Raw genomic sequence first — 26,130 nt, forward strand, 5'->3', positions numbered from 1 at the left:
TGATTTCCCAAATGGGCCCATACTTAGCCACTCTATCCTTGTATGCTACCATTATTTGCTCCTTTTCTTGATCCATAGCCTCATACATGAAGCCCACAGCCAATCTTTCCCCATCCACCAACCGCAACACCTTAACCAGCGGCTCAACAACTTTCACAATCTTTGTTGCCTTTTTCCAAAATATTTCTTCATTAACTTTCTTTCTCACATCTTTGCCATCATGTTTGCAAGACCAATGAAATTCATTCCATTCATGACTGGAAAACACCCTTTGCAAGTTGCTATGTTGGGAAAGCATAGATTGCAATGTCAAAAATGAATTGCAAATCTAGTGATGGCAAGCCTAACAATATCCTTGCCCCCTGTGTGCTTCCTCATCAAGTTCAAAATCCATGAGTGATTTTAGATATATTTTGTTATGCTTTTGGCATGCTCTACAGTGATCTTGATCCAGTCTATTTTACCAATATCTTCGAGCATGAGGTCTATGCAATGTGCAACACATGGGGTACATGGGGTCCAAAAGATGGTTTTGTGTTTTTCCTCTAACATTTTACCAACAAGAACATAGTTAGAGCCATTATCTGTGATGATTTGAACAACATTAGCTACCTCATCCAAAAGCTAAAACAACAAGTGTGCATCTTTCACTCTATCAGATGCATCAACTGATTTTATGATGGTACATCCTAATTTTTCCCATGAGCTTTTGAAATCTTTCAAATATTCATCAATGGACAAAACCTCTTTTTGCAAAAGAAATCCCCTTATCTTATGCATAGTACGGCCTTTGAAGCCCTTTCCAGCAGCAAATATGGCATAAAACATAGGTTCATAATATGGTGAACGAGAAGCATTGAAGGGGATATCAGCATCATACGACCAACTACATATGTAATCACAAGCAATTTCTCTCAATTCTTTCTTGCAATGGTCATCTAAAGTATGCTGCATTTGACCTCTATTAGCTTGAGGACCATGTGCACTATCTGTTAAGTCCCTATAATACTAGTCTATTCCCTCATTGTTATTGTCAATGTAGCCCCCTTATTGTTATTGTTATGCCCATGTAGTCCCCATATTGTTATTATTATGCCCCATAGAAGCCCACTATTCTTATTGTTGTGCCCTTACATTATTATTGTTATGTCGGTTATGATTATATTGTGACCCCTTAGACTCTTACATATAGGAAGGAGGTTTTGTTATTTGAATTATCAAAGAATTGTTCATTTGTGTAATGCAAAGGAGGTTTCCCCCTCGAAGAAGCTAATTTTGAAGTCGTAGATCTATCTCTTCTATTTTGTGAGATGGTTACATAACATTCGTATTAGAGCTTGGGATTCTAGGGTTTCGCTACTTCAAACAGGTCATCTTGGCATTTTCGCTATAACTAATTTTTCAACAAGGCTTCAGAGGCTGAAATTTTTATCACATGGAGCTGTAATCTTGGTGAACTTCGTGTAAAAATTTCAGATCTTGGTTCACTATATTTTCAGAGATATTTTCGGTTGGCATGTGTGCCACTTAAACATTGCAAGCACTGCAGCAATCCATGCCACCAAAACATGAGACGAGCATTCTGCATGAGTTTCAGCTAAGCACCACGCCACCAAAACATGATTTGACCAGTCAACATATGTGCCAACTGAGCACCAAGGGTCCTAACTATCCACGAATGTCTCAGAGATTTTGCTACGTGATATTGTTTACTTCTTCATTTCATACAACACAAAATACAATGCATGTAAAAAATGCATCCTTTAGATCTAGTGACAATTCGGATCCCTGAGCCACATTATATACAAAAACAAAACCAAAGCTAACAGTTTGCTTACATGGCTCATAGTAGCATTCCACATAAGTTGAACCAAAACTTGACCACACCAATCAAGACCATGGACATATGTTACAGAGTCATTGTCCAAATTTATGTATTTTGCTTTCAATAGTTTTTTGGTAATTGAGTGTCCGCTAGGGTTCTAGCTACTCTAGTTCTATTGGCTGACACTTCCTCTTTTGTTCTGGCTACGATCGAGGGTGGGAGCAATGATGAGTGCCCCTTCTTTCTTCTAATTTAATGCATTGAACTTCCAGGTGAGAGCAGATCCTTCAGCAAAGAAGGTGCCCTCCTTTCGTCGCACCCTTGGCAATTCGTAAAGAATTGCTTGACCAAATTCTCAGTGTTACTATCCCTTCAGTGTCTCTAATGTAGAAGGTCCTTCTATTCGCAGTGCGTACATTGATGGCCTTCTCTTTGATCCTCAAATTTCGAGCAATGAAATCATTAGGTCAATTGCATTAAAGGAAAACTATACATCATCATGTGCGACGGGGGCTTTGTGCCTTTATGCTCAATGTGAAGAAGCATTGTTCAATGTATACATAGTAATCAATCTTTCACAAGCCTACATGAGATTATGCTAGAACCAAACTTTATACTCGCTAGGACTTGGTACACATTGTAACGATTCTTTGAATATACCGATGTTATTGTGCAAGAACAAAAGGCTGACATCCAACATACAACTGTAGAATTCAGAACGCATGCACAAGTTTTTTTCACAAGAAACACACAATGCTTTCAAACTTTCAATCCAACTCACAACAAAGCTCAATCCTCCAAAAATCACCTGGCTATCATATTGATAGGAAAAGGATTGTTTTCTTTTGAATGCGCACAAACTCCATACCATATTCACATCGTTAACTTCAGTTTCTCAACCATTTGCGCACTCAGACTGATAACATTTTTCTTACCCGACACTTTCAATCAAACTTCGCTTTTAATCACATCACTTTGCTAGAGTGATACACAATTCAAAGCATCCCTTGATTGCTTCTCGAACTCAAATCTCCTCATAACAATTACTCACACATTTGTATGTCATCAGATCACCTAAATCTAAACAGAAGATGAATTATTGCAATTAAGTTTTTGAGTACCTTACACCTTTTAAACCCACGAATGTGTACATATATATATATACATGAACGAGTGGGTCGAGTTTCATGCCTGTAAACCGTGCCCAACATATGTCTTCAAAAAGAGTTTTCAATTTTTATTTTATCAATATGATCTTTGACCAAACCCAATCACTAAAATTTAGGCATATGTCCATATAACTGCATTACAAGATCAAGGCCCACCTGTGCTCATAATATTAATTTGAAAATAAAATTTCAACCAAGGCTAACTTGGGTGAGTTGGCCATGCATTTGGGGCTCACTAGCTTCAATTAAGCATATCTCCTCAACCGAGAGCAACAACATGATGTGCAACCTATCGTTGAAACGGCACGAGGAGGACTACACGATGGTGTTGTTCTAGCGTGCAAATCTACATACATATGCTTTGACAAGAGCAGGGAAAGAATGGGACTTCTTGGCTTCGGGATTTCATTCTTCTCTTTTGGGGCATCTTGTCCATAAGTACTTCCAATTAATGTAATCCATTGACATATATTAAAAGCGTTCAAAGATTGATTTTGACATCAATGACAACACCATTCAACAATATATTGAAACTTGGAAAGAAATCATTATGAATAATTGAGCAAGAACATTTCAATGACAAGCAATGTTCTAGCTTCGCTTATATTGGAGCCCTCATCATTAGTATCACCCTTTGCCTCTACCTCAATCAGTCAACACCACCCAGTTTTGACGAAACTACCTAATCCAAGTTTTATTATATGTTTGAAAATCTTAGCATGCCTAATCAATGATTTTGGTTTGAGTGAAGAGTACATTTTTGCGAAGACCACGACATAAGAGTCCAACAAGCAATAGCACTAACATTGAGGTACCTAAAGGGCTTGGTGCTTGTTACTTCTTTTTCAACAAAGGTACCTATATCATATTATTTTCTCACAACGTTGTAAGCCCCAAGGTGACAAGTCAAAAGCCATGTAACAACCATGTGAGGCCTAATATAAGGTATCTTAGACCTTCTATCATGTTGAGTCATGTTGTTTTGGTTTGACCATGTCTTATCCATTTGAATTCATCTCTAGTTCCTTTTCTCCTAAATAGGATTGAAGAACCTTGAGTCGACTTACTCAAGGGCTCATGGTTTTATGGGAGCTTGGTTTTGTAGGGGTAATCACCAGTGTATGGGACAATCCAGCACGCATCAAGGTGTACATAGTTATGAATCTATGCAGTCTGTAGGTGTCCTTGGCTTTAGTGTCATATCCTTCAAATGTTTCTCAAACATGCCAATGTCACAGTCAGCGACATTTCATGATTCCTAAGGTTGTTCACTTTTCCCACTACAAAGTGGTACCAAAAGTTAAAAATTCAACAAGGTCTCAGACTGCAAAGAGTGATATTCCTTGAGGATTGGAAATCCAAGATAGGAAGTAGTCTCTTGGACTGACACTCTTTAACGATTGGACAGGGTATCCTAGATAAGACACATGGAATTTTTACATATGGTGAAGGCATTCTCAAGATATGGCTAGTCAAAGCTGATAAATAGGTGGCAAAAGTTTCTAGGAAGCAGAATAGGGCAATCATTGGGAAAATTTTCACATGCATTACCTCAAAAGTGGTCTACTCAACAACAAGAGCAAAACCCATGTTTCAGATTTTCCAAATCCTTGAAGGCATTATCATTAACTTGTGCATGATGAGATGGCAAGGCAGGTTTCCATGAGGCATAACAAACACAAATTTTCTCAGAATTTGACATGTAATATGTCAAAATTGGCCTACAAAACAAGAGAAACAAAACCCATATCTCAATTTCTCCAAATTCCCAAGGGCGTTAGAGATCTAATGCATGGCATGATGATGTGGCAATGCAAGGCATAATTTGGTCAAACAAAAAAAGACCCAAATGAAATAAGGCCAAGTTACAACAAACCTTGGTGGAAGAATTGGAAAATTCATCAAGGCATTAGAGAACTAAAAAAAGGTCGTCAAGTTTGAGATAGTTGTTGGAAAGATCACGGAAAATGTTGGAGCACTAAAAGCTACTATTCTTCATCTTGGTACCTTTTAGATCCTTTGCAAGTGGAACATTGGGCTTCCTAAGGTTTTGTGAGTCAATCTAATGTAATATTTTATTTAAAAATTACTTAGTCTCCAACATGTACATCACTAGTAAATATTATTCTTTAAGGGAGGCAAACTAGCCATTATCTAGCCATTAGATAAAAAAGTTATAAAATGCTAACCTCTCCTCTAGTAATTGTTCTTGACTATGAGATCATTTTATTATATTCAATAAGAAACCATTTTGCAAAATACTTATGTATTGGATTGATTCTTCTATGTCTTTTCTTAGCTTTAGCCTATAATTTATGCTTAATAGACTAACTTGTAGGTATAGTTTGGTTATCACAATGTTGCTACAACGATCCATTGAGAGACAACTAGTCACGTGAAATAAGAAATTTTCGCCTCACCCTTAACTACCACCAAGAAGACACAATCTAAGTGTTGGACAAGCTCTCTAGGGGGTAATCTTAAACTAGATTTGTGAGATATTGGTAGCAATCATTGCTATAATAGTTGGGGCATCTCCAATGAGTCAGTGTTATCAAGACCAAACTGAACCACTTTGAACCAGCCGATCCAACCAGTTCTTGTATGAAACAGGTTCAGACCAGTGACCTAAACCGCTTTTGGCTAGTTCAGAACCGAACCAACCAATTTTGTACATTGCCATAAAGGACCCTCAGAACACAATCTTTTTTCAAAAAAGCAATGATTTATGACAAGGGAAGCACAGTATTTGACCATATAGCCCTACTAATGTTATGCAATTCATGGTAATGTTAAATTCTTAAAATAAAAGTGACATTACCATGAAATGACTCGAGATGTTTGAGAGTGGTTCTAACCTCATTGGATTTCATATGGAGAAAGTTCAATTTTAGATCTCACTCAAAATCTAGCCGACTTAACAGTTTCCCAAGATTTCAGGATTGGGGAGATCGCAACGCTCCATTGGATTTTGTCATGTACGAGGGTATGGAAGTAGTATTAAATCAAGAGCACCAAGCCCTCTATGCACCTTGATGTTAGTGGCATTGGTTGTCGAACTCCTCTATCATGAGCCTACTAAAAAAAGTACCCATCGCTCAAAAAAAATATTGACTTGACATGCTATGCTTTTTCTATCTTAATTTAGAAAACTCAAACACCATATTGACTTGACATGCTATGCTTTTTCTATCATATTTTAATGCTTAGAGGGTGATATTGTTGACAAAGATCCCAATATAAGAAATGATTTTGACGATATGTAGGTATTTGTCGTAGCATGATTTTTTTGGATGCTAGAGGTCATGTGGCACTTGTTTGCTGATGTATTTTCGTTTTATGATGGATAGCACTCAGTGCTATTATGGTTATGTGCACCATTACATGCTATATAAATGAGAACTTTTGCTTATTTGTGTTTAAATGGTTTGGATTCATGTGGATGCACATGAATATATATATTTGTTTTCCTATAAAATTTGAAAATTTTATGTGTTTTTGGTTGAACTATTTTTTGTCTAGTTTTTTTACAGTTTTTGGTTCGGTTATGACCAGCTTCCGATCCAGGAGGTCTACTGATTCGATGACCGCTCCAGCTCTGATAACATTGGAATGAGTAGATCCTCCTTATGGGATCAAATTTATCGCATGTTATTTTAGATTGGATTTAGTGGGATAGTTTCACCCCCATCTCCTCATTCACTCCCAATTCTCAAGGGAAAGCTAAGAAAGACAGGGTTGTGACTGCTCCAGCTCTGATAACATTGGAATGAGTAGATCCTCCTTATGGGATCAAATTTATCGCATGTTATTTTAGATTGGGTTTAGTGGGATAGTTTCACCCCCATCTCCTCATTCACTCCTAATTCTCAAGGGAAAGCTAAGAAAGACAGGGTTGTGGTTCCGAAGAGGATCTTCAACAATCTACTAAACAAAATGATAGCAATGCTCTTGATTAACTATCAATTCCATAACTTCCTACATAATAGAATCTAATGAAAATGCTACAATCCTACCAATCCTGAAATCATGAAAACTCTTATGTCTGTTGAATTTTGAAAGGAATATGAAATTCTACTTTCTCTATATGAAGTTTGATCATGTTACAAGCATTAAATGCCAACATTTTGGTGCAAACTAAGAGCGAAACCTTCTTTTAAAGAAAAATTACCAGTTTTAAAGGTTTCTATAAGTCTCATTAATTCATAGTTAACCTTTGATTAGGCATTAAAACCAAAAATTGGGTCCCAATAATTAAATAAAGGCAAAATCAAACAAATTTCATTTGTAAACGCATTGTACATACATCGAAACGTGTTAAAATTTAAACAAAACTCATTTCCCACATGTGAAATGCATTTCATGTTAGACTATGAGTCCCTAGACAATCACAACGTTCAAGGCCATGAGTTGTAATCCTTATCTTGATGAGTTGTTCTCATGATCCACTAATGAATCGTCAATGAGATCTAGAAGGTCAATTGATGTATTATAAATTCATATACTAGGATCAAATACATAGCAATACATTAGCTTGAGGCCTTTTCCGCCATCTTTCTTGTCTTGTCTCGCTCATGTTAATTGGTTGATATTATAAAGTGGGATTGTTAAATCTAGAACTACATGCAATTAGTCTTGCAAGATTAGTAAGCAGTGGAACACAATGAGTACATAGATTCATATATGATCCAACACCATAGGAAAAGTTGACAACAAGCAACCATAGAAGATCTACCTAAAGCAAATGATCCTCGAGATCTCTCGATATTGTGGCCCAAATAGATATTTGAAGATTGAGAAAACCCATGGATTTTGATTCAAAGGCTTCGGGTTTCAGATTTATAGGGAAGGTTGGGTTCTTAGAGCAGGAAACCTTGATCGGGTTATGCCATGAAGTGCCTATCTTTCAATCGGAGGGGTTTAGCCAGCCCGGACAAGAAACTGTCGCTTAGAAGACTATTAGGCTCGGTTAGGATTGATGTATTATTGCTACAAGAGACTTTGGGAGATGGGGGCTCCATCAACAAGATTTTGTTGAACATGCTTCCAGGTTGGATTTTCCATACTTTCGATGTGAGAGGGAGATCCGGGGGATGTGCTTTGGGTTTCAACAAAACGACTATCAAGATTGACAATATTTGGGGTGGAGAAGGTAAGATTTTGTTGAACATGCTTCCGGGCTAGATTTTCCATACTTTGGATGTGAGAGGGAGATCTAGGGGATGTTATTTGGGTTTCAACAAAAATCCTATCAAGATTGACAATATTTAGGGTGGAGAAGGATATTTGGGGGCTAATTTCACAACCACTAATATTGATGTGCCTCTCAGACTGATAAATATTTATGGTCCCTGCCATAATAGGGAAGGTTTTTGGGACAAGAGGATGAATTCATCATTTAGGCATAATGACAACATTTATCATAGGAGAAGACCTAAATTTCTCCTTGGGCCATGTTGAATCTTGGGGAAACAGGGCACAGACTGACCCCTTGACGGCATATTTTGAACCCCTGTTGGACTACAATAACCTTATGAACATTGACTCGGCCAAGATTCTGTTGACTTGGAGGAATAGGAGAACAAGCGAGGATGCTCTGGCCAGAAGACTGGACCGATTCATCATCAAAGCACCTATGTTGGCGAAGCTGGACAGAATCAGACAATGGGTGGGATCAGGGAGTATATCTGACCACTCCCCAATATATTTGGATATTAGGAATTCCAACCACAAGCCAAACTCCCCATTCAAATTTAACTTGACTTGGCTTGCAGAAGCTGAATTTCACAAATTAGTCATGGAATCCTGGACTCACTATGGTCATGAAAACAACTCTACTCCATCCGTGGTGATTGCCAACAATTTAACCCGTATCAAACTCAAAACCATAAGATGGGCCAATGAAAAAAAAGAATAGGGATGACGCTGCTATACAGAAAATTGAATCTGACATTTCGGAGTTGGAGAGCAAGGGTATTGCTAGTTATTCATCCTGTGACAGCAAGGAACATTTAATAAGATTGGAAAATGAAAAGATATGCCTCCTAAGACAGCAAGACGAGACGTGGAGATTGAAGTGCAAAGCGACTTGGCTGAAGGTTGGGGACAAAAACACAAAGTTCTTTCAACAATGTGCCAGGGGGAGGAAAATAAGTAATACAATTTGGACTCTAAGGAACCATACTGGAAGGGAAGCAAACACTTTCAAACAGCTCGCAAATATGGGTATCAGACATTTCTCACAAATGTTCAAAGCACCCAGGGATGCTACCATTGCTGAGGTACTCCGTATTGCTGGAACAATACCTAGATTTGTTGAGGCAGAGGATATAGAGACATTAAATGAGCCAGTGACTTTGGGGGAAATTGAGGTTGTTTTGAAGTGGTTCAAAAGAGACAAAAGCCGGGGACCATATGGATGGCCTATGGAATTCTACCTTACCTTCTTTGATCATATTGGGGTTGATCTCCTTATGGCTATTGAGGACTATAGACTTTCAGGACAGATGCATGAGGGATTCAATTCGACATTTATTGCTCTCATACCCAAAGCTGATAACCCTCTATCTTTTGATGATTATCGTCCTATATCCTTATACAATTTCATATACAAAATAATATCAAAAATTATTGCAATTCGCATCAAGCCTATTTTATCCAAGATGATTTCCAAGGAACAATTTGCCTTTTTAAACCATCGCCAGATTCATGAAGCCATTGGGACAGCACAAGAAGGGATCCACTCAATAAAGCTCAAGAATACTAAGAGTATCATTCTAAAGATTGACCTATCAAAAGCTTTTGACAGAGCTAGTTGGACATATCTCCAGCTTATTCTAACCCATATTGGATTCCCTCACTCATTCATAAAATGGATCATGTGTTGTTTTACATCTGCATCATATAGCATACTCATTAATGGGGTTGCATCTAATTTTTTCCATGTTGAACGTGGTCTGCGACAGGGGTGTCCTTTATCACCTCTGTTATTCCTTCTGATCATGGAGGGACTAAGTAGACTTATAACAAAAGCCCATGCAGAAGGGTCTTTAGGTGGTGTAAATATGTCAGATGTTTCCTATCTTTCTCATCTATTGTTTGTAGATGATGTACTTATTTTTTTAGATGGTTCTATCCATGATACCACTTGCTTCAAGAATATTCTATCCATGTTTTGTAAAGCTATAGGTATGGAGCCCAACTACAACAAGTCCACCATCATGCTGGTGTCATGTTTACAAAATGAGCAAAGACATGCCCTACAGCATTTTCATTTTGTCAGGCAAGAAATGGAGACTAGACTCAAATACCTTGGATTCAGGCTCAAGCCAAATGGTTATTGTATTGCAGACTGGACATGGCTTATAGCAAAAATTGAAGGGCGCATCAACATATGGCAGTAGCGATGGCTTTCCAGAGCGGGAAGACTAACACTTATAAAATCTGTCCTAGAGGCCATCCCAGTATATTGGATGGCCCTTACCTAGATCCCAAAAGGCATAATCAATAGAATACAACAAATTTGTTGTCGATTCTTATGGCGGGGGAAAAATGTTGGGAGGACCTTTGCCTGGGTTAGATGGGAAAGAATTGGAAAACCAAAAAAATGGGGAGGATGGGGTATAAAGGATCTGCACTTATTTGCAAAGGCACTTGTTGCGAAGATGGGGTGGCAAATTATCACATCCGATAGTTTATGGAAAGAGGTGGTTTTTATAAATACATTCACCCTCTGTCAATTATGGACTGGATACGCAGCCCGACCCAAGGCAACAATGGCGCATCTATCATATGGAGAGCTATTACTCATTCGAAAAGGACTGGCTTGGCATATTGGAAATGGTGAGCTGGTGCGACTTGGCATAGATGCTTGGTCTGGAGGTGGTAATGCACACATTCTACCACTGGAGCTCAAACAGACTCTTGCATTGGATGGCATCACTCAGCTCTCTCATATTGCAGATGATAGAAACTCATCCTGAATCTCATAGAAATGGTTTAATGCACAGGAACTCAGGATTCCAGAAAGGTGGAGCAGGGTTTGGCATCGTTTCATTGGTGCACTGGAAGAAGCTAACATTAGGATTACTATACAAGAGGATGAAATCATATGGGCTACTGCAACACATGGTCGATACAGCCCCAGGGATGGATACTCAGCTCTTATATCAGCATAAGACCCAGTGGAGGTGGTTTGGTGGTGGCACCCGCTATGGAAGCTTAAAACACCTCACAAAGCCCGCCTTTTCAGGTGGGTGTATATTAACAAATAAAGTGCCCACGGAGGAAATGGTGAGCTGGTGCGACTTGGCATAGATGCTTGGTTTGGAGGTGGTAATGCACACATTCTACCACTGGAGCTCAGACAAACTCTTGCATTGGATGGCATCACTCAGCTCTCTCATATTGCAGATGATAGAAACTCATCCTGGATCTCATAGAAATGGTTTAATGCACAGTAACTCAAGATTCCAGAAAGGTGGAGCAAGGTGTGGCATCATTTCATTGGTGCACTGGAAGAAGCTCACATTAGGATTACTATACAGGAGGATGAAATCATATGGGCTACTGCAACACATGGTCGATACAGCACCAGGGATGGATGCACAGCTCTTATATCAGCACAAGACCCAGTGGAGGTGGTTTGGTGGTGGCACCCGCTATGGAAGCTTAAAACACCTCACAAAGTCCGCCTTTTCATGTGGTGTATATTAACAAATAAAGTGCCCACGGAGGACAACCTAAAGCGTCGTGCCTATCATGGTCCTTCTAGATGTTGCTTTTGCAAAGACAGTGCCGAAGATATTGATCACCTATTCCTACATTGCCCTGTGACTAGTTAGGTGTGGCTTCAAATCACTAGCTCCCTCCACATTGTGCACAGATGGGATGGGTCTCATCTATCTGATGCCTAGCAAACTTGGTGGAATGTTGCAGCAACACAAAAAATAAGGAAACTCCCTCTGCTTGTTTGTTGGGGTATTTCACTGACCAGGAATCGTACTATTTTTAAGTTTTTCAGGATGCACCCACACTATGGTCGGCCACTTGTAACCATATTGCTGCTATATATCATTTGATCCCTGAGGAATCAGGGAAACAACCTGCCTATGTCATAATTCCTGAAGTTATTGATAATAATATCCCCTGAACATTTTTTGATGGGTCGGCACAGAACACTAGATGTGGGGGTGGGGCGGTACTACACATTAATGAATCACATCATTTCAAGCTCAAATTGGGATTAGGGAGAGGCACCAACAATTCTGTTGAACTAAATTGTCTCAGATACCTTCTCAATTTTGCTCTGGAACAAAACTGCCCCAGGATTCAAATCTTTGGGGACTCAAAGCTTGTTATAAATTGGATCAACTCTGCATATCATTGTCACGTGGACACACTCAGGGGTTTACTGGATGAAATCATCACTTTAAAATCACATTTTGATTTTATTGTATGCTCACATATATACAAGGAAAGAAATTTGGTCGCTGACTATCTTTCCAAGGAGGCCGTGTAGCATCACAGGGGGCAGTGGTTGATTCAAGAATTCCGAGACCAGGAGTTCTATCAGTTTTTCCACCAGCCATTCATTGAACAGGATGGGTTTATATCCGAATGATCTGCCATGATCATTTGGCAGCTAGATGCATTTTTGTTTTTATATATTATGAACTATATGGACAACTATGTTTTTTATTTGTTAATAATTATGTCTTTTATTGTAAATATTGGAACTATATGAACACTAAACTGGATAGAATGGCTTAAATCCATTACTTGTGATTATGCATACTCACATGCTGATGATACAACATGTAATTTTCTTATCTTGTTAATGATAATTATGATTTTTTCTTGGGAAAAAAAGTGAGGTTGAGTGATATAGACGATTAGGAAATCCATTAACAAAATTGGATGCTTGTTATAACACCATGTTTATACTTTCATTATGTCAACAAATAACTAACATGTTCAGTGGTCATGGCCATGGAAAAGAGACCATGTAATTATACACTAAATGAGAGGTTACCAACCTCGATGAATTCAAAGGAATGCCACGTCCTTCCAAATCCTAAACTTGAGTTAGTGCACAATTTTCTTACAAAATGTTTTTCTTTTACCAATAGGAACTTGATTCATTGGTCAGGTCAATAAAACTTTAAGCCATACACAAAAGGTGTCCCATTCTGTTGTGGTCTGCCACTTGGATGGCATGAATATCAAAGAGACGATACCAATTTTAAGTTCCAAACAATTTTGGCTTAATAATTACCCTCAACTGTTGCACTTAAGCTGAAAGAATTCATATGCAGTGCAACCCATGGGCTTTTCTATTTATTTATATCTTTTCTATGTAATTGGTTACATAATGACGATCTTGAAAATTTTGAGAGATGTTAACAAGCAATAATACCCTGGGGCCTGGAGTCTCTTACAACACTTAACGACTATACTTTTTCAAAATCACCAAAACTCAACTTCAAACAAATTTCATTGTTTATGCATCCAATAAAGATTTATAAAACTTGATGTCTAACAAGCTTGGTCCATCCATGCATCTACCCAAATTATTTCAATCTTACAACCTCCCAGAAGAGTTCAAACTGCTAATCATTCAAAGTAGTAAGATCACAACATGCTACCTAAGTTCCAGATGTTGATCATGGCAAATGCATCTAACTTTACAGTTCATGGTCTTTTAATTTCATTTCCCCCCACAGCAAAAGATTTTTGTATGGTCTGGAAGATGTCACCAGTATTTGAGGCAGGTGGTTCTGTTGACAGAAAAATACCTGATTACACCATAAATGTTTTGTTAAAGCATCTAAACAAAATGTTAATCTTCACTTACAATTTGTAAATGCAGCACATTAGACAATGTTGTAACTTATCTGACTGAGCTTATTAACAAATAATACCAGAACATTTCGAAACACAAAGCTTCAAATACACAGTAAAAGAACTTTACCTAAAGAATCGTAATAGTCACTTGTATCATATCCATGTGGATCAAATATTTCCTTTTTGAAGCAGCTACCAATTTGATCTATCCCCTGGTACTTCACAGCACGCTGCAAGAAATCTGGATTACGATATCCCTTTGAGTTGCGTAGTTCTTTGTTGAAGCTTCTTCCAGCACTTTTCAAAGCAATATATTTGGTGATCTTATTCTGCATTCAAGAGAAATCCAGTGAACGCTAATTTGAATTGCAGTCTAGGAAGAATTTGAAATCGCAAATGAGAGCACACTTCAGAAAAGTGGTTTTTTTAATGCATATCCTGCCTATTGAGGAAGTTATGTCGCACTAAAATTAAGTTCAGCTGATAACTCGCTCAAACTGCAAACAGAAAACATACAACACTTGCCTGCAGCTCCTCTGAGCATTTAGTTGTCGGGGGTGGAGGCAGAAAATCTGCCAGAGGATCCTCCTCTTGTTTCTCAATCTCCATTTTGGATACTCCATTCAATTCAGGGGAAGGAGTAGCTTCAGGTTCTTTTGTCATAACAGAATCAACTGATTGTGTATCACTTTCAGGTTTTGGGGCAGTTTCTGCCAGTGAAACTGGTTGAGGAGTTGAAACCTTGCCGGGAGTCAAGATTTGAACTGTTCCAGGCGGTGTCCTCTCCTGTGGAACACCTGTCAAATGCAAAAGCCAAATCAAACTCAATCTTTGAATCAAGACTACAAAGATGCTATATGAACTATAAAATGAAAAGGAACAAAGCTCGTTTATATAAAATCAGAAGAACTACCTACAACTCACTAGAACTGTAATTACAAGGCCAAAACACAACAAAAGATAAAAAATAAATAAATTCTAGTTTCCATATCCTCTTTATAAGAATCAAACCATTGATGCACCGTAACCTTCTAACCACCTGTATAAAGAGCCACGAATTACTCGGGTAAATAGTACATAACTGTTGTATGGCCTTTTGTCCCCTGGATATTGATAACATGTGTCCATGCCACATGGGTGCCCATGTGCCCACGTGCAGTGGTTGTGTATTTATGGTAGTTGGCTGTTAGTGGACTGCATTTATGACAGCAGTTAGTTGTAAACTTGTAGGCATTATTTCTAGAATGACAATTCAGGCGGTGGATAGGGAGCGTGACAGGATGATCAGGGAGAGCCGAGCAGCTGAACAAGGAAAGAGAATGTGATAGCAGTAGAGAACATGGACAATGGCAGCAAACAAGTACCACATGAAACGGCGGAGGAGTTTGACCGTCGATGGCACAGGTAGCGGCTTGGTCGACTAAGTTGTGATCCTTTGCAGCATAAGTTAGTGACAGAAAAATACGGTTGTCTTCACGACTCAGACACATTGGCAAGCAGCGCGGTGCAGCGGCGGAATTGTGTGAGCGGCTGTGGCTGCAATGGATGGCGGACAACATTTCAGTTGCAAAAATTCTTCTGTTGATGGCAGCTGCTGTAGAGACTATAGTTCTGGCTGCGGTGGTGAAGGTGTTCTTCGATGGCGGTAGATGTGGCAGTATAAGGATTTTGTACAACATTGAAGGGTGACAGGTACAGAGGCGGTATTGGAGAAGGCGGCAGGAAAAATAATTGGCGGCGACATGTAACAGGTCATAGGCGCAGGTGACCGTCCATGTAGCGGTAGAGACAGCGAGAAGCATATACAGGCAACTGTTCCAGCGGGGCAGCAGCAATGTTGTGCAGCAGGCAGATTGGTCAATCGACTGCCGGTTTTTTTCTATTTTTTTATTAATGATATATATATATATATATTCTTTTTCTTTTTCTTTTTATGGATTTTTTTTATATAACTTTTTTAAATATTTATTTAATTTAATTTAATATAAATTAAGGAAAAAAAATTATGGCCAAAGGCCAACTGGCGAACTGCAGACCCTCCAAAAGCTTATAGTGAAACGCTTCAACGGCAACGAAGTTGACGAATTTCAATGGCCAAAGACTTGGATCGGAGAACAAGCCCTGTTCAGCAGTGAAGCAGCCAAAGGATCGAACTGCTCTGATACCAAACGAAGAGAACAAAGTTCATTCTTCAAGTTAAATACTCCAGAAGACTTAGAATATGTAAATCTCCATTGAGATACAAGAATATATATATATATATATATATATATATATATTAAGAAGTATGAATGAAAATGATGATACAATGAGAGTGAGGGGCCTGCTTATATACTAGGCAGTGCCTCTTCATGGAAGGTCATGGGCATTTATCCTATGATAAAGGTGGACTATGTCAAGTACTGATGGGAAATTAATGCAAAGTAACTGGATGACATTCATGGAGTAGTTGTAGTTACAATGGCCAAGAGTTGTCATTGTCTTGTTAGGATTGATGTTGGTCATTGTTATGGTGGTTCACCATTATTCGCATAGCTGAATTGATGAGGTTGTTAGACTGTTGCAGCCATGATCAATATGAATGATAATGGACAGAACCATAAGTCTGGACTCTGTCCTTCTAACAGATTTGAGATAATATAGAAATGAAGATCACGTTGGAGAGAGGTTTCCCCTGGCACGCAGGTTCCCTCTATAAATATGTGTTTCACGGGTTGTGATTGTGATATTTACTGTGTTTGTGAAGAAGAATGGTGCTAATCTAGGCAAAAGTTAGACATGTCACATCACACTTTACGAGTCTAGCAATAACGATTACAAATTACTAAAAGCCTAAAGGTGAAAATTTCACTCACTGTTTCCAACCTGAAGATCTTGACCAAAAATAGCTTGGCCAGTGCTTACAATTTCTCCTTCCTGCATATATACAACAAATCATGCATTAGAACTTAGATGTTTTTAGGCACAGAATTTACCCAAATTGAAAATTAAGAGACATTGAGACAGACAGTATGTAATATGTATAAATATGAACAATCAATAAAAGTCAACAAGATGGAAAGCATAAAGAGCATTAAAGGGAAAAAATCCATTGGAAGAACAGAAATGAATATTGAGAGTCTAAGGCTGATCACTAGAAAGAGAACTGGAGACGTTTGATATCCAGCAAACGTGATCATTCTCCAGGTCTGAACAGGAGGGTCTTCTTTATACTTTACAAGTTTACAGAAGTCCATTCATAGTGGTTGAAGGCAATTGTGAGCCAACTATGCAACCTCATCCTACTCAACTTCAAAATCTTGGACTCTGATTACCATGCAAGTCATAACTTAAAACAAAACATGTTAAATGAAGAAATCCATACAAGTCAGTACAATAAGACTCTATAAATGTATTCATCAGATTTGATCTCTTTGTGGTAATGGCTGTCAATTGGAGCAATGGCATGTTGATGTTTGTAGCTTGGGCAGGTACTCCTACTGCACAGGCCTAAGATTCTAGGTGTGCAGACGTCACCTAATACACCTTTAACCTCAGCAACTATTTTAGTGATTAAAGTAAATTTCTTTTATAAGACAAAAGTGTGTTAATCTAATGAAATGCAAAGGGTTTTATATTAGTGAATTAGATGAATCTGAACCATCAATCCCAAGTGAGATATAATCTCAACTGTCAATCACTTTGGAGATTAGGGTTGTGGATTCAATCAACAACTCAAGCTTATAAAAGAAAGGCTAGGTTAAGGGAGAAGACAGATTGACTGAGCACAAGGCATTGGGTGGAGGACTTACATTCAAGCGTGCTGGGTTTGAGGAAGGTGCAAAGGACAGCAAGAGAGATCGAGATCAGCCAAGCAAATCGAAAGACAGATCCAGGTGCTAGGTTTAGAAGTTAGAACTATCATGGTATCAGAGTGTGACCTCTGAAAACTAATTTCCAGAATTGCACAGGCCATGTTCATACAACCGTTGCAGGGGGCCAAGTTTGGGCCAGCGACCATACAAGGCAGAATTTTTTTTTTTGCAGGCACAAGGGTCATATGGATCAAGTTTGTACACTGTGTGGGCAGGCTCAGCAGAAAAATTTAATACAAAATTTCGCAGAGAGAATCAGACGGCACAGCTGGATATATGAAAAAAAAATTAAAAAGAAGGCTGGGCTGTAAGCAGCTGACAGGACTGTCAACCACCCAGCAGTCATGCTAAAGCTCAAGTTCCATGATGGGCAGGGTTGAGCAACAGCACCAGCAAGGAAGAACAGCTACATAAGTTGACAGACACAGCCAGCTGGTCCCCGAGCACATGATGCAGAGGACAGACGGGTCACAGGGCAAGGAGAAGTGGCAGTCAGTCAAGCCAACTGCCAGCCATTGGGACTGTCAACAGAAGCACATAGGGACTGGGCCACTAATGGCCAACAAGGTCAAAGAACCAATCCACCAGACTTAAAAAGAGGTATGCAAGGGGGAACAAGAAAACTCCACCAGCAGCCACAGGGTAGACACAACCTCCCAGCAGAGGTGTATCCCAAGGGAGTTTGGGGGGTGGGGGGTGGGCAGGGGCACGCTGGTCGAATAAGCCACCTGCAGCAAGACAGCAATCACAGGTGCAATAGAAAAACCAGCAGACATTGAGGCTCACCGTTCAACCTCCAGCAGAAGAAGTTGTATACGTGGGTACAAGAGCCATACAAAGGCTATACAGGCCATACAACAGCACAGATAAATGCAGTGTTAACATAAGAGAGCACAGAGCAGCAGTGAGGCAGACTGCAAGAGAGGCAAGGCAGACCGTACAACAAGAAGATTTTTGCAGAAGAGGTCGTAGTCACATTTGTTCCAGCAGGTACGATAGCTAGGTTTGCAGATTGAACTTTGAAGTGATAGGTGGAGGTCATACTTCAAAGGGCGATAGAAGGAAACCATAACAATCAGAAAAATTGTGTGTTTCAAGGTTGGGGACACAGATCCACAAGAGATCCTGGTGGATTTATAAACCAACAACAGTTTATTATTCTTGTGGGTGCTAGGACTTAGCACAAGGCAAATTATCAGATTAGAGATAGTAGCCCACAAAAGGACATCAGAGCTCAGATTGTCATCATGGATACCATGAAGAAGACAGCATGGGAGATGTTCAAAGCTCTAGTGGACTTGTTCCAAAGCAACAACATGAACAGGAAGATGATCTTGAGAAACAACCTCGGATCCATCCAAATGTCAAAGTCTAATAACATTACCAGTTACTTCATGAGGATCACTAAAACACAGGATCAGCTTGCAGCCATTAGGAAGAAAGTGGAGGACGTAGAGTTCGTAAATGTGGCCCAATTAGAAGAAGCTTTGGGAGGAGACTAAAGCCAACAAGAAGGAAGATGAAGATGAGAACCTGGCCTTGCTCAATATGGCCTAGAATCGCAAAGGAAAGGATTCCAAAGGTAACAGTGAGGAGGCAACCTCTCAGCCAGGGAGGAAGGACTTGAGCAAGATAAAGTGCTTCAGTTGCCACATGACTGAGCACTATGCATCAGAGTGTCTGGAGAAGAAGAAGGGGAAGTTGCAGCATCAGCAGATTCAGCTTGATGAGTTTGCAGCAAAGTTCGAGGACTTCTCATTTGTCTTCTACCTATATAACAGCACCATCACAAGGAGTGATACAAGGATAGAGGTGCATCACACCATATGATGGAGGTACGGGAGCTATTTAGTAGTCTGACAACGAGATACTCAGATTTACATGTGGAGCTTGCTAATGATGCCAGGTATGCAGTTAAAAAGGTTGAAACCATTAAGTTACAACTAGAGTCAAGAGGCATGTTGGAAACCAAGGACGTGCTATTCATACCAGGACTGGAAAAAACTTGCTCTCAATACTAATTATGGACAAAGGATATGTAGTCAAGTTCAAGCATGGGTAGATGCTCTTTCATCTAGAGGACTCTAACCTAGACACAACAGTGGCCATTGAGGTCATAGATAGCAACTTGTACAGTTTGACTGGCAAACCTATTCAAAAATTGAGGGATGCTCAGGAGCATCTGGAGCCTCCTAAAGCACATTCAAGGATAGCCGACCTCCAAAGGACATTGTGCCAAGACCAAAGGGATAGCTAGTTCCAACTGGCTCTTAAGGAAGTACCTCTCTAATTAAGAGGGAGTGTTGTGTTTGTATCTCAGCCAACTGCTTCTACATAGCCCTATGCATCTAGACATGAAAAAGTCACCTAATACACCCTTAACCTTAGCAATTAATCTAGTTATTAAAGTAATTTATTTTATTATATGACAAAAGTGAGTTAACTGATGAAATGCAAAGGTTTTTGCGTTAGTGAATGAGATGAATCTCAAGTGAGATGAGATCTAATCTCAACCGTAAATCACTTTGGAGATTAGGGTTGTGGATTCGATCAACAACTCAAGCTTATAAAATAAAGGCTAGGCTAAGGGAGAAGACACATTAAGTGAGCACAGGACACTGAGAGAAGGACATTTCAATGATTGGGTGGAGGAGGACTTACATTCAAGTGCAAGGGGCAGCAAAGAAGATCCAGATCAACCAAGAGATCAAAGGAAAAATCTACGGCTTGATCATCTGGATTAGATCCAAATTCTTGTTGTACCTATTTTCCTCAATGGGCCATTACACCATGAAGGGAGCCCTTGTAAATTCTAAGCTATTAATGAAGAACTGATTTGAAGGGGACAAATATGTGTGCATGTGATGGTGTTATTAGTGTACTTCAATTACTTCCACTAATTATTTTGCTTACATTAAAACTCTAGCCATAGTATTATTCAATAGGTCTGCATAATCTGCTAGGAAGTAATTAACCAAGTGCTAGGGTTAGAAATTAACATGCCACAAGTTGTTTGGGGTAGGGGCAGGGCTCCCCCACTCCTCTTACTACATTTGTGGAAGTGGTGTAGGCCAAGCTTATTGAGGAGAAAACTAGGTGGGCCTAGCAGCTGAACCTTAAAAGTGATAGGGCTCCCTCTACCACCTCCATCCCCACAAGCCCATGCATGTTGGGAGCATGTGTCTCCTAGATACCCTTGATCTCCCCAATGTTATCCTAGCCCATGCAAGTTGGGAGCATGTGTCTCCAAGACACCCTTGATCTCCCCAATGTTATCCTCGAGAGAGCTTGGCTCAGTTCTGAATCCAGCCTTTTCCTCCAATTCAAGTCTATGGGTGATCAGCTTAGGGCCCTTGGGGGCCAAGTGGAAGTTGTTCTCTCTTCCCATCAAGATCTTCCTAGACAAAAATCTCACTAGGTCACAAGTTACAACTTACAAAGATCAAACAATGTAGCGAGCAAGTTGTAGCAACACAATAGGAAACGAAATGCCTAATCATTAGAAATTTATAATTTTTAGGTTATCCAAGACACCCTTGATCTCCCCAATGTTATCCTAGCCCATGCAAGTTGGGAGCATGTGTCTCCAAGACACCCTTGATCTCCCCAATGTTATCCTCGAGAGAGCCTAGCTCAGTTCTGACTCTAGCCTTTTCCTCCAATTCAAGTCTATGGGTGATCAACTTAGGGCCCTTGGGGCCCTTGGGGGCCAAGTGGAAGTTGTTCTCTCTTCCCATCAAGATCTTCCTAAATCTCACGAGTTCACAAGTTACAACTTACAAAGATCAAACAATGTAGCGAGCAAGTTGTAGCAACACAATAGGAAACGAAATGCCTAATCATTATAAATTTTTAGGTTATCATGAGACTCCCTACCCACTAAGTGGGAAAATTAACCTAGATTCTCAAAATGACGAGCCCATTCAGAAAGGTGGCAAGGCTAGAGTATCTCAGTGGGATGTTGCAACAACAATGAAGCATTTTGGTCATCGTCATGAATGATTTAAGACACCCTCAATTCATTAGATGTCCTCCTTATCACAAGGACCCATGCAGGCCATGTTCAACCACTCCAGGGCACAAAAGGGTTACCATTGGTTTTTTTGTTTGTAATCAAGTGACCAAGTGTTCCAGTGGTTTCAAAGGTTCAGGTGGGATGCTGTTTTTCCACGATAGACCTAATCTAGGGTTGGCCTCTAGATTAGGCCTAATTTGATGTTGACCTCGGTGTGTTGATGTGTAGATGGACTTACGATCAGTGTGAGCAGGTGGAGCCGTGTTTAGTAGATAGATGGACTTGATTCATTGATAGAGGCAAAGTTGTGATTGTTACAGATCGGGAGGACGAGATACGACATAGAGGCTATGATTGTGCACTAGATCAGCGAGATTATCATTGTCTCTTGTATCTTATATCTTGTACTAGTGATGTATGAGGGCCATTATCCCTAGCATGGGAGACCTAAACAGTTGTTTTATATGTTGATAATATAATGATGTTGGGTTACATATATTGTTGCTATTGTTCTTATTGTGCACGTGATTGATTCACTGTTGTCTATATTCCACTTGCAAAGTAGCTTCATTGTGATTCTTGGTTTGGTAGCGCCAATGATTTAAGATTCTATCCTAGACATTTGGATCGTGGAAAAATAACATTGTATCAAAACGTGCCTGAGCTACTTTGAGAGACAGTGAATCAGGGTGTGCATAGCGAAGTACAGCTTAAGAGGGAGTTGGTCACATTGTAAGTGAAGGGCTCACTACAATGTCGAAGTTGCAGGTTGGTCTCTAGTATGAGGAGATGTTGAAAGGGTTGTCCAGCTATAGTCCATGGAAGGAAAGGATAAAGTTTGTCTCGTTGGTCAATAGGATTTGGGAGTTCGCCACGAAAGAAATCATGAAGCCATCCGACCCTAAGGAGTTGTCAGCGTACGAGGAATCGGATACGAAGGCAACATTAATCATCCTAGATGGTATGAAGGACTCCCTAATACCTCATTTGTCCAGGAAGAACACTACACATGAGATGTGGATGGCTCTTCAGAATTTGTTCCAGAATAAGAACGAGAACCGGGTATTGGTAGTGGAGGATAAGTTGAAGTCCACCAAGATCATGCAGGGTGAAGGAGTAACTTTATATCTGACAAGGTTGTCTCAAGTCAAATATGAGCTTGTTGTTGTTAGTGTGACTATTTCAGATTATGATATGGTGAGGATTACTTTAAAAGGCTTCACCGAGGAATGGAATCCCTTCATCAAAGGGATCGTTGCCAGAGAGAAGTCGCTAGATTGGAATAGGTTGTGGGACAACTACATTCAGGAGGAGTTGCGAGAAGAGGATCTTCATCGGAAGAAGGCTTTAGATGATGACATAGTACTTGCAGCACAAATGAAAGGCAAGCAAAGGAAGGACTTGAGTAAGATCAAGTGTTTCAACTGTGGCACGATCGGTCATTTTTTGTCAAGATGTCCGATGAAGAAGAAGACGAGAGATGACAAGAAGATGAAAGGGAAGTAGCTACACATCAACACATTGAGATTTTGTTTGTGAAAAAGTCCCTTTGCCCACTGTTGCTCCTCAGGTACTCAAGGTATTCTTCCCACTATAGCCTTAAACTATTACTATATGAAGGTTAACATAAGGTAGGAGGGTTGCCACCTATCACTATTGCATGTCTCTTCTGCTACAATGAACATGGGTTGTCATAAACTGCTCCTCTAGGCTGGCCAAACCTTGAGCTCAAACTACCTCCTTCTAGTAGATTCCTTTGTCCATCAAAGAGCTACACATAGGGTCAATACTTCACCCAATCACGCAATAGTCCAAAGTCCTTGTTTGTTGCTCTAGGGCTACTCTTGGGTCACCTACATGTTGCCCTCCAACAATCCAAAGGCACCCAATACTTTTGTCCACACTAGGACTCCATCCCTAGCATCAAATCAACACAAAATCATCATAACATACCTTGGTTTATAAGTTTGTTCACTGTTGTACTTGTCGCTCCTGGTTAGGGCTTGTGACCCACTGCTACAACCCTCACAACCTTGCTCAAATAGCCCTTCTACAGCTGCGATCATATTCTCCCTTGCTCCTGCTGCTTAGAACTGATTCCTAGGAAGAGGCCAACCCTAGATTAGGCCTACCATCCCTCTCCCAACTGCCCAAAACTCTTCGAAACTCTTGCAGCCCCCTACAGCAACCCCAAACAACCTTTAATTAGGCCTTTTGGTGCCCTGCAAAGTGACTGTCCTCTGCAGCCCTCAAACAAAGGCACTCCTACACAAAACTACACCCAAACAGACCTTCAAACCTCACTCCAAGCTTGCAGCCTCCTCCTACACAAACTCGGACCTGCAATAGAAGGAAGAATGTGCCCAAAACAATCCCTCTCTTCCACGCCTTGTCCTTCTTTCTTCTGTCGCTACCTTAGAGATGAAATGATGATCCTTTGATGCACATGGATGATTGATTAGCCTCACATTCGCCTCATATTTATATCTAAACATGAAGGCTCCATCAAATCTAATGTGTGGGCTTGACAACTTGTCACAAGGTCTCTAAACACCTAGTCAACCTTGACCAGACCCACTCATTAACTTAAAAAATTAATTTCTCATGAAAATAAATCCTAAGACCTAACAAACCCTAGAAGCACAAAGAAATGCATTTACCTAGAAGACCATCAATAAGAAGCATGAAACCCATGCTTTAAAATAATAATAACTTTTTAGTTTCTTCTTTTTTTTTTACATAGGATACATATTGAAATGAGTACGACAATTATGAAGACCAAAATTAGTTACAATATTCATAATTGTACAACCAGTACACCATCATTCTCAAGCTGAAAAGTTCTCGTAAAAAGAGTTGGATTGATAAGCCAACTATAAGCATCATCATTATAATCAGCGCTGCGACTGAGGCCTAACTTGACAAGCTCAACTTCATTCAAGAGCACTATGTCGGGAGGCTTTACGTGTGACACCGCACTACCTCTACAAGGCACATACACCATCCGGATGTCTACAAGGTATGTCCTTTTGAATATCGATCCTCTTCAACCACTCTTCTCTTGGATACTTGTCCTGTCCTCAAAGTGTTGGTACCTTTCCTTTCTTGGATTTTATATCCTCAAGGGAGTCACAGATGCTTATCCAATCCTCCACTATTCTCTTTTCATTACCGAAAGAAGAGAATGCACATGTTATGTCTAACATCACTCCCTCTTAACCAGGGAGGATATCCCTATTCCTTCTTGACTAAGGAATATATCCTTACTCCTATTAAAGGAGACTACTTGCACCCTTTCAAATCTAGAGGAAATTCCAGACTTCCTTTCTATTTGGGAAGTCAACACCACAAGCCTTATAGCTTTTCTTCATAAAAGTATCAACTACTAGTTCTCATGGACAAAGGCATTGCATTGAGCCTTTCCAAACTTCAAGTTGATCATAACTTCCTCATGAAAGTGATCTCCTTTGACCTTCAGGTTATCTTCTCGCATTGCTACCTTTCAATCCCAAGATGGACACATCTTGACTTCACAGTTGCCAGGTACCAAATATTGAGCTTCCCTCAACATTTTTCATACATTCCATTCATATAATTGAACTTGCCTCAATTGTCATCTTGCAACATCTTTCCAGGTAGCAAAATAATATGTTAACCAGATAACCAACAATAATTAAAATCAGACTTACCTCATCATGATGACCTTCTCGTTCCATCAACATCCTCATGGTCCATCTCCATATGAATCTTCCTTCATGCATCAAAGTGCCCAAGGATCGAACTTGATTACCAAGTTAAACCTTTTTCTTACAGAGATTAGACTAGATGTTAATCATTATTTTACATATTCTATAGAAAGTCTTAATCTTTTATATCTCCTTAAGTAAGTCAAATTCTTCCTTTTAAAACATCATATAATCATACTTAAGCATATTACAAGATTCTACATGAATCTTATCCAAGAGTCACTTCCAATGAGTATGCTCCTTATTTCAACATCTAACTATTTATATATCTCACAAAGAACCTACTACCTAACCCATTGCATAATGTTAGATAATAACTAGATGATAGTAACTGGATGATCAATATGCAAAATGGTCTAAAGTAAACAATGCATGTTATCCTGAAAGAAAGATCGATTTTACCAAGAACCCGACAAACAGGATGCCTTCTTTAATAATAAATATCTTTCACTTCTTTCTTCGACTTCTTCTAGGGTTCTCCTACTTCCTCAGTTATGTGAGTCCTGCTTCTTTCCTTTCCCTTATTGTTTTGTTGGCTTAGACAGTCCCTTTTATAGTGTCCATATTCAATGCACTTTAAGCATTGAACCTTGGACATATCTTTCTTCTTGGACTTCCCGAACTTTCCTTTCTTCAGCTTCTTGACTCAACCTAGAAATCTAATACAATGTCATCT

General features: G+C 39.6%; 1 protein-coding gene across 3 annotated transcripts in view; it reads right to left on the reverse strand.

Annotated features, from left to right (window-relative positions):
• Positions 1-26,130, reverse strand: part of LOC149146170 (uncharacterized) — a 71,187-nt gene that overhangs the window by 20,259 nt on the left and 24,798 nt on the right. For 2 of the 3 annotated variants that reach the window (XM_089447489.1, XM_089447487.1), the window contains exons 2-5: positions 16,695-16,755; positions 14,365-14,636; positions 13,967-14,168; positions 13,752-13,790 (exon numbers count right to left, since the gene is read on the reverse strand). In XM_089447489.1, coding sequence (XP_089303615.1) covers positions 13,752-13,790; positions 13,967-14,168; positions 14,365-14,636; positions 16,695-16,755 — 574 coding nt within the window. The remainder of the gene's footprint in view (positions 1-13,751; positions 13,791-13,966; positions 14,169-14,364; positions 14,637-16,694; positions 16,756-26,130) is intronic. The other variant, XM_089447488.1, reaches the window with a different exon arrangement.

Source organism: Pinus tabuliformis, chromosome X (genome assembly GCF_031772625.1).
Source record: "Pinus tabuliformis cultivar Carrire ecotype Pingquan chromosome X, CPIR1, whole genome shotgun sequence".
NCBI classification, from domain to species: Eukaryota; Viridiplantae; Streptophyta; class Pinopsida; order Pinales; family Pinaceae; genus Pinus; species Pinus tabuliformis.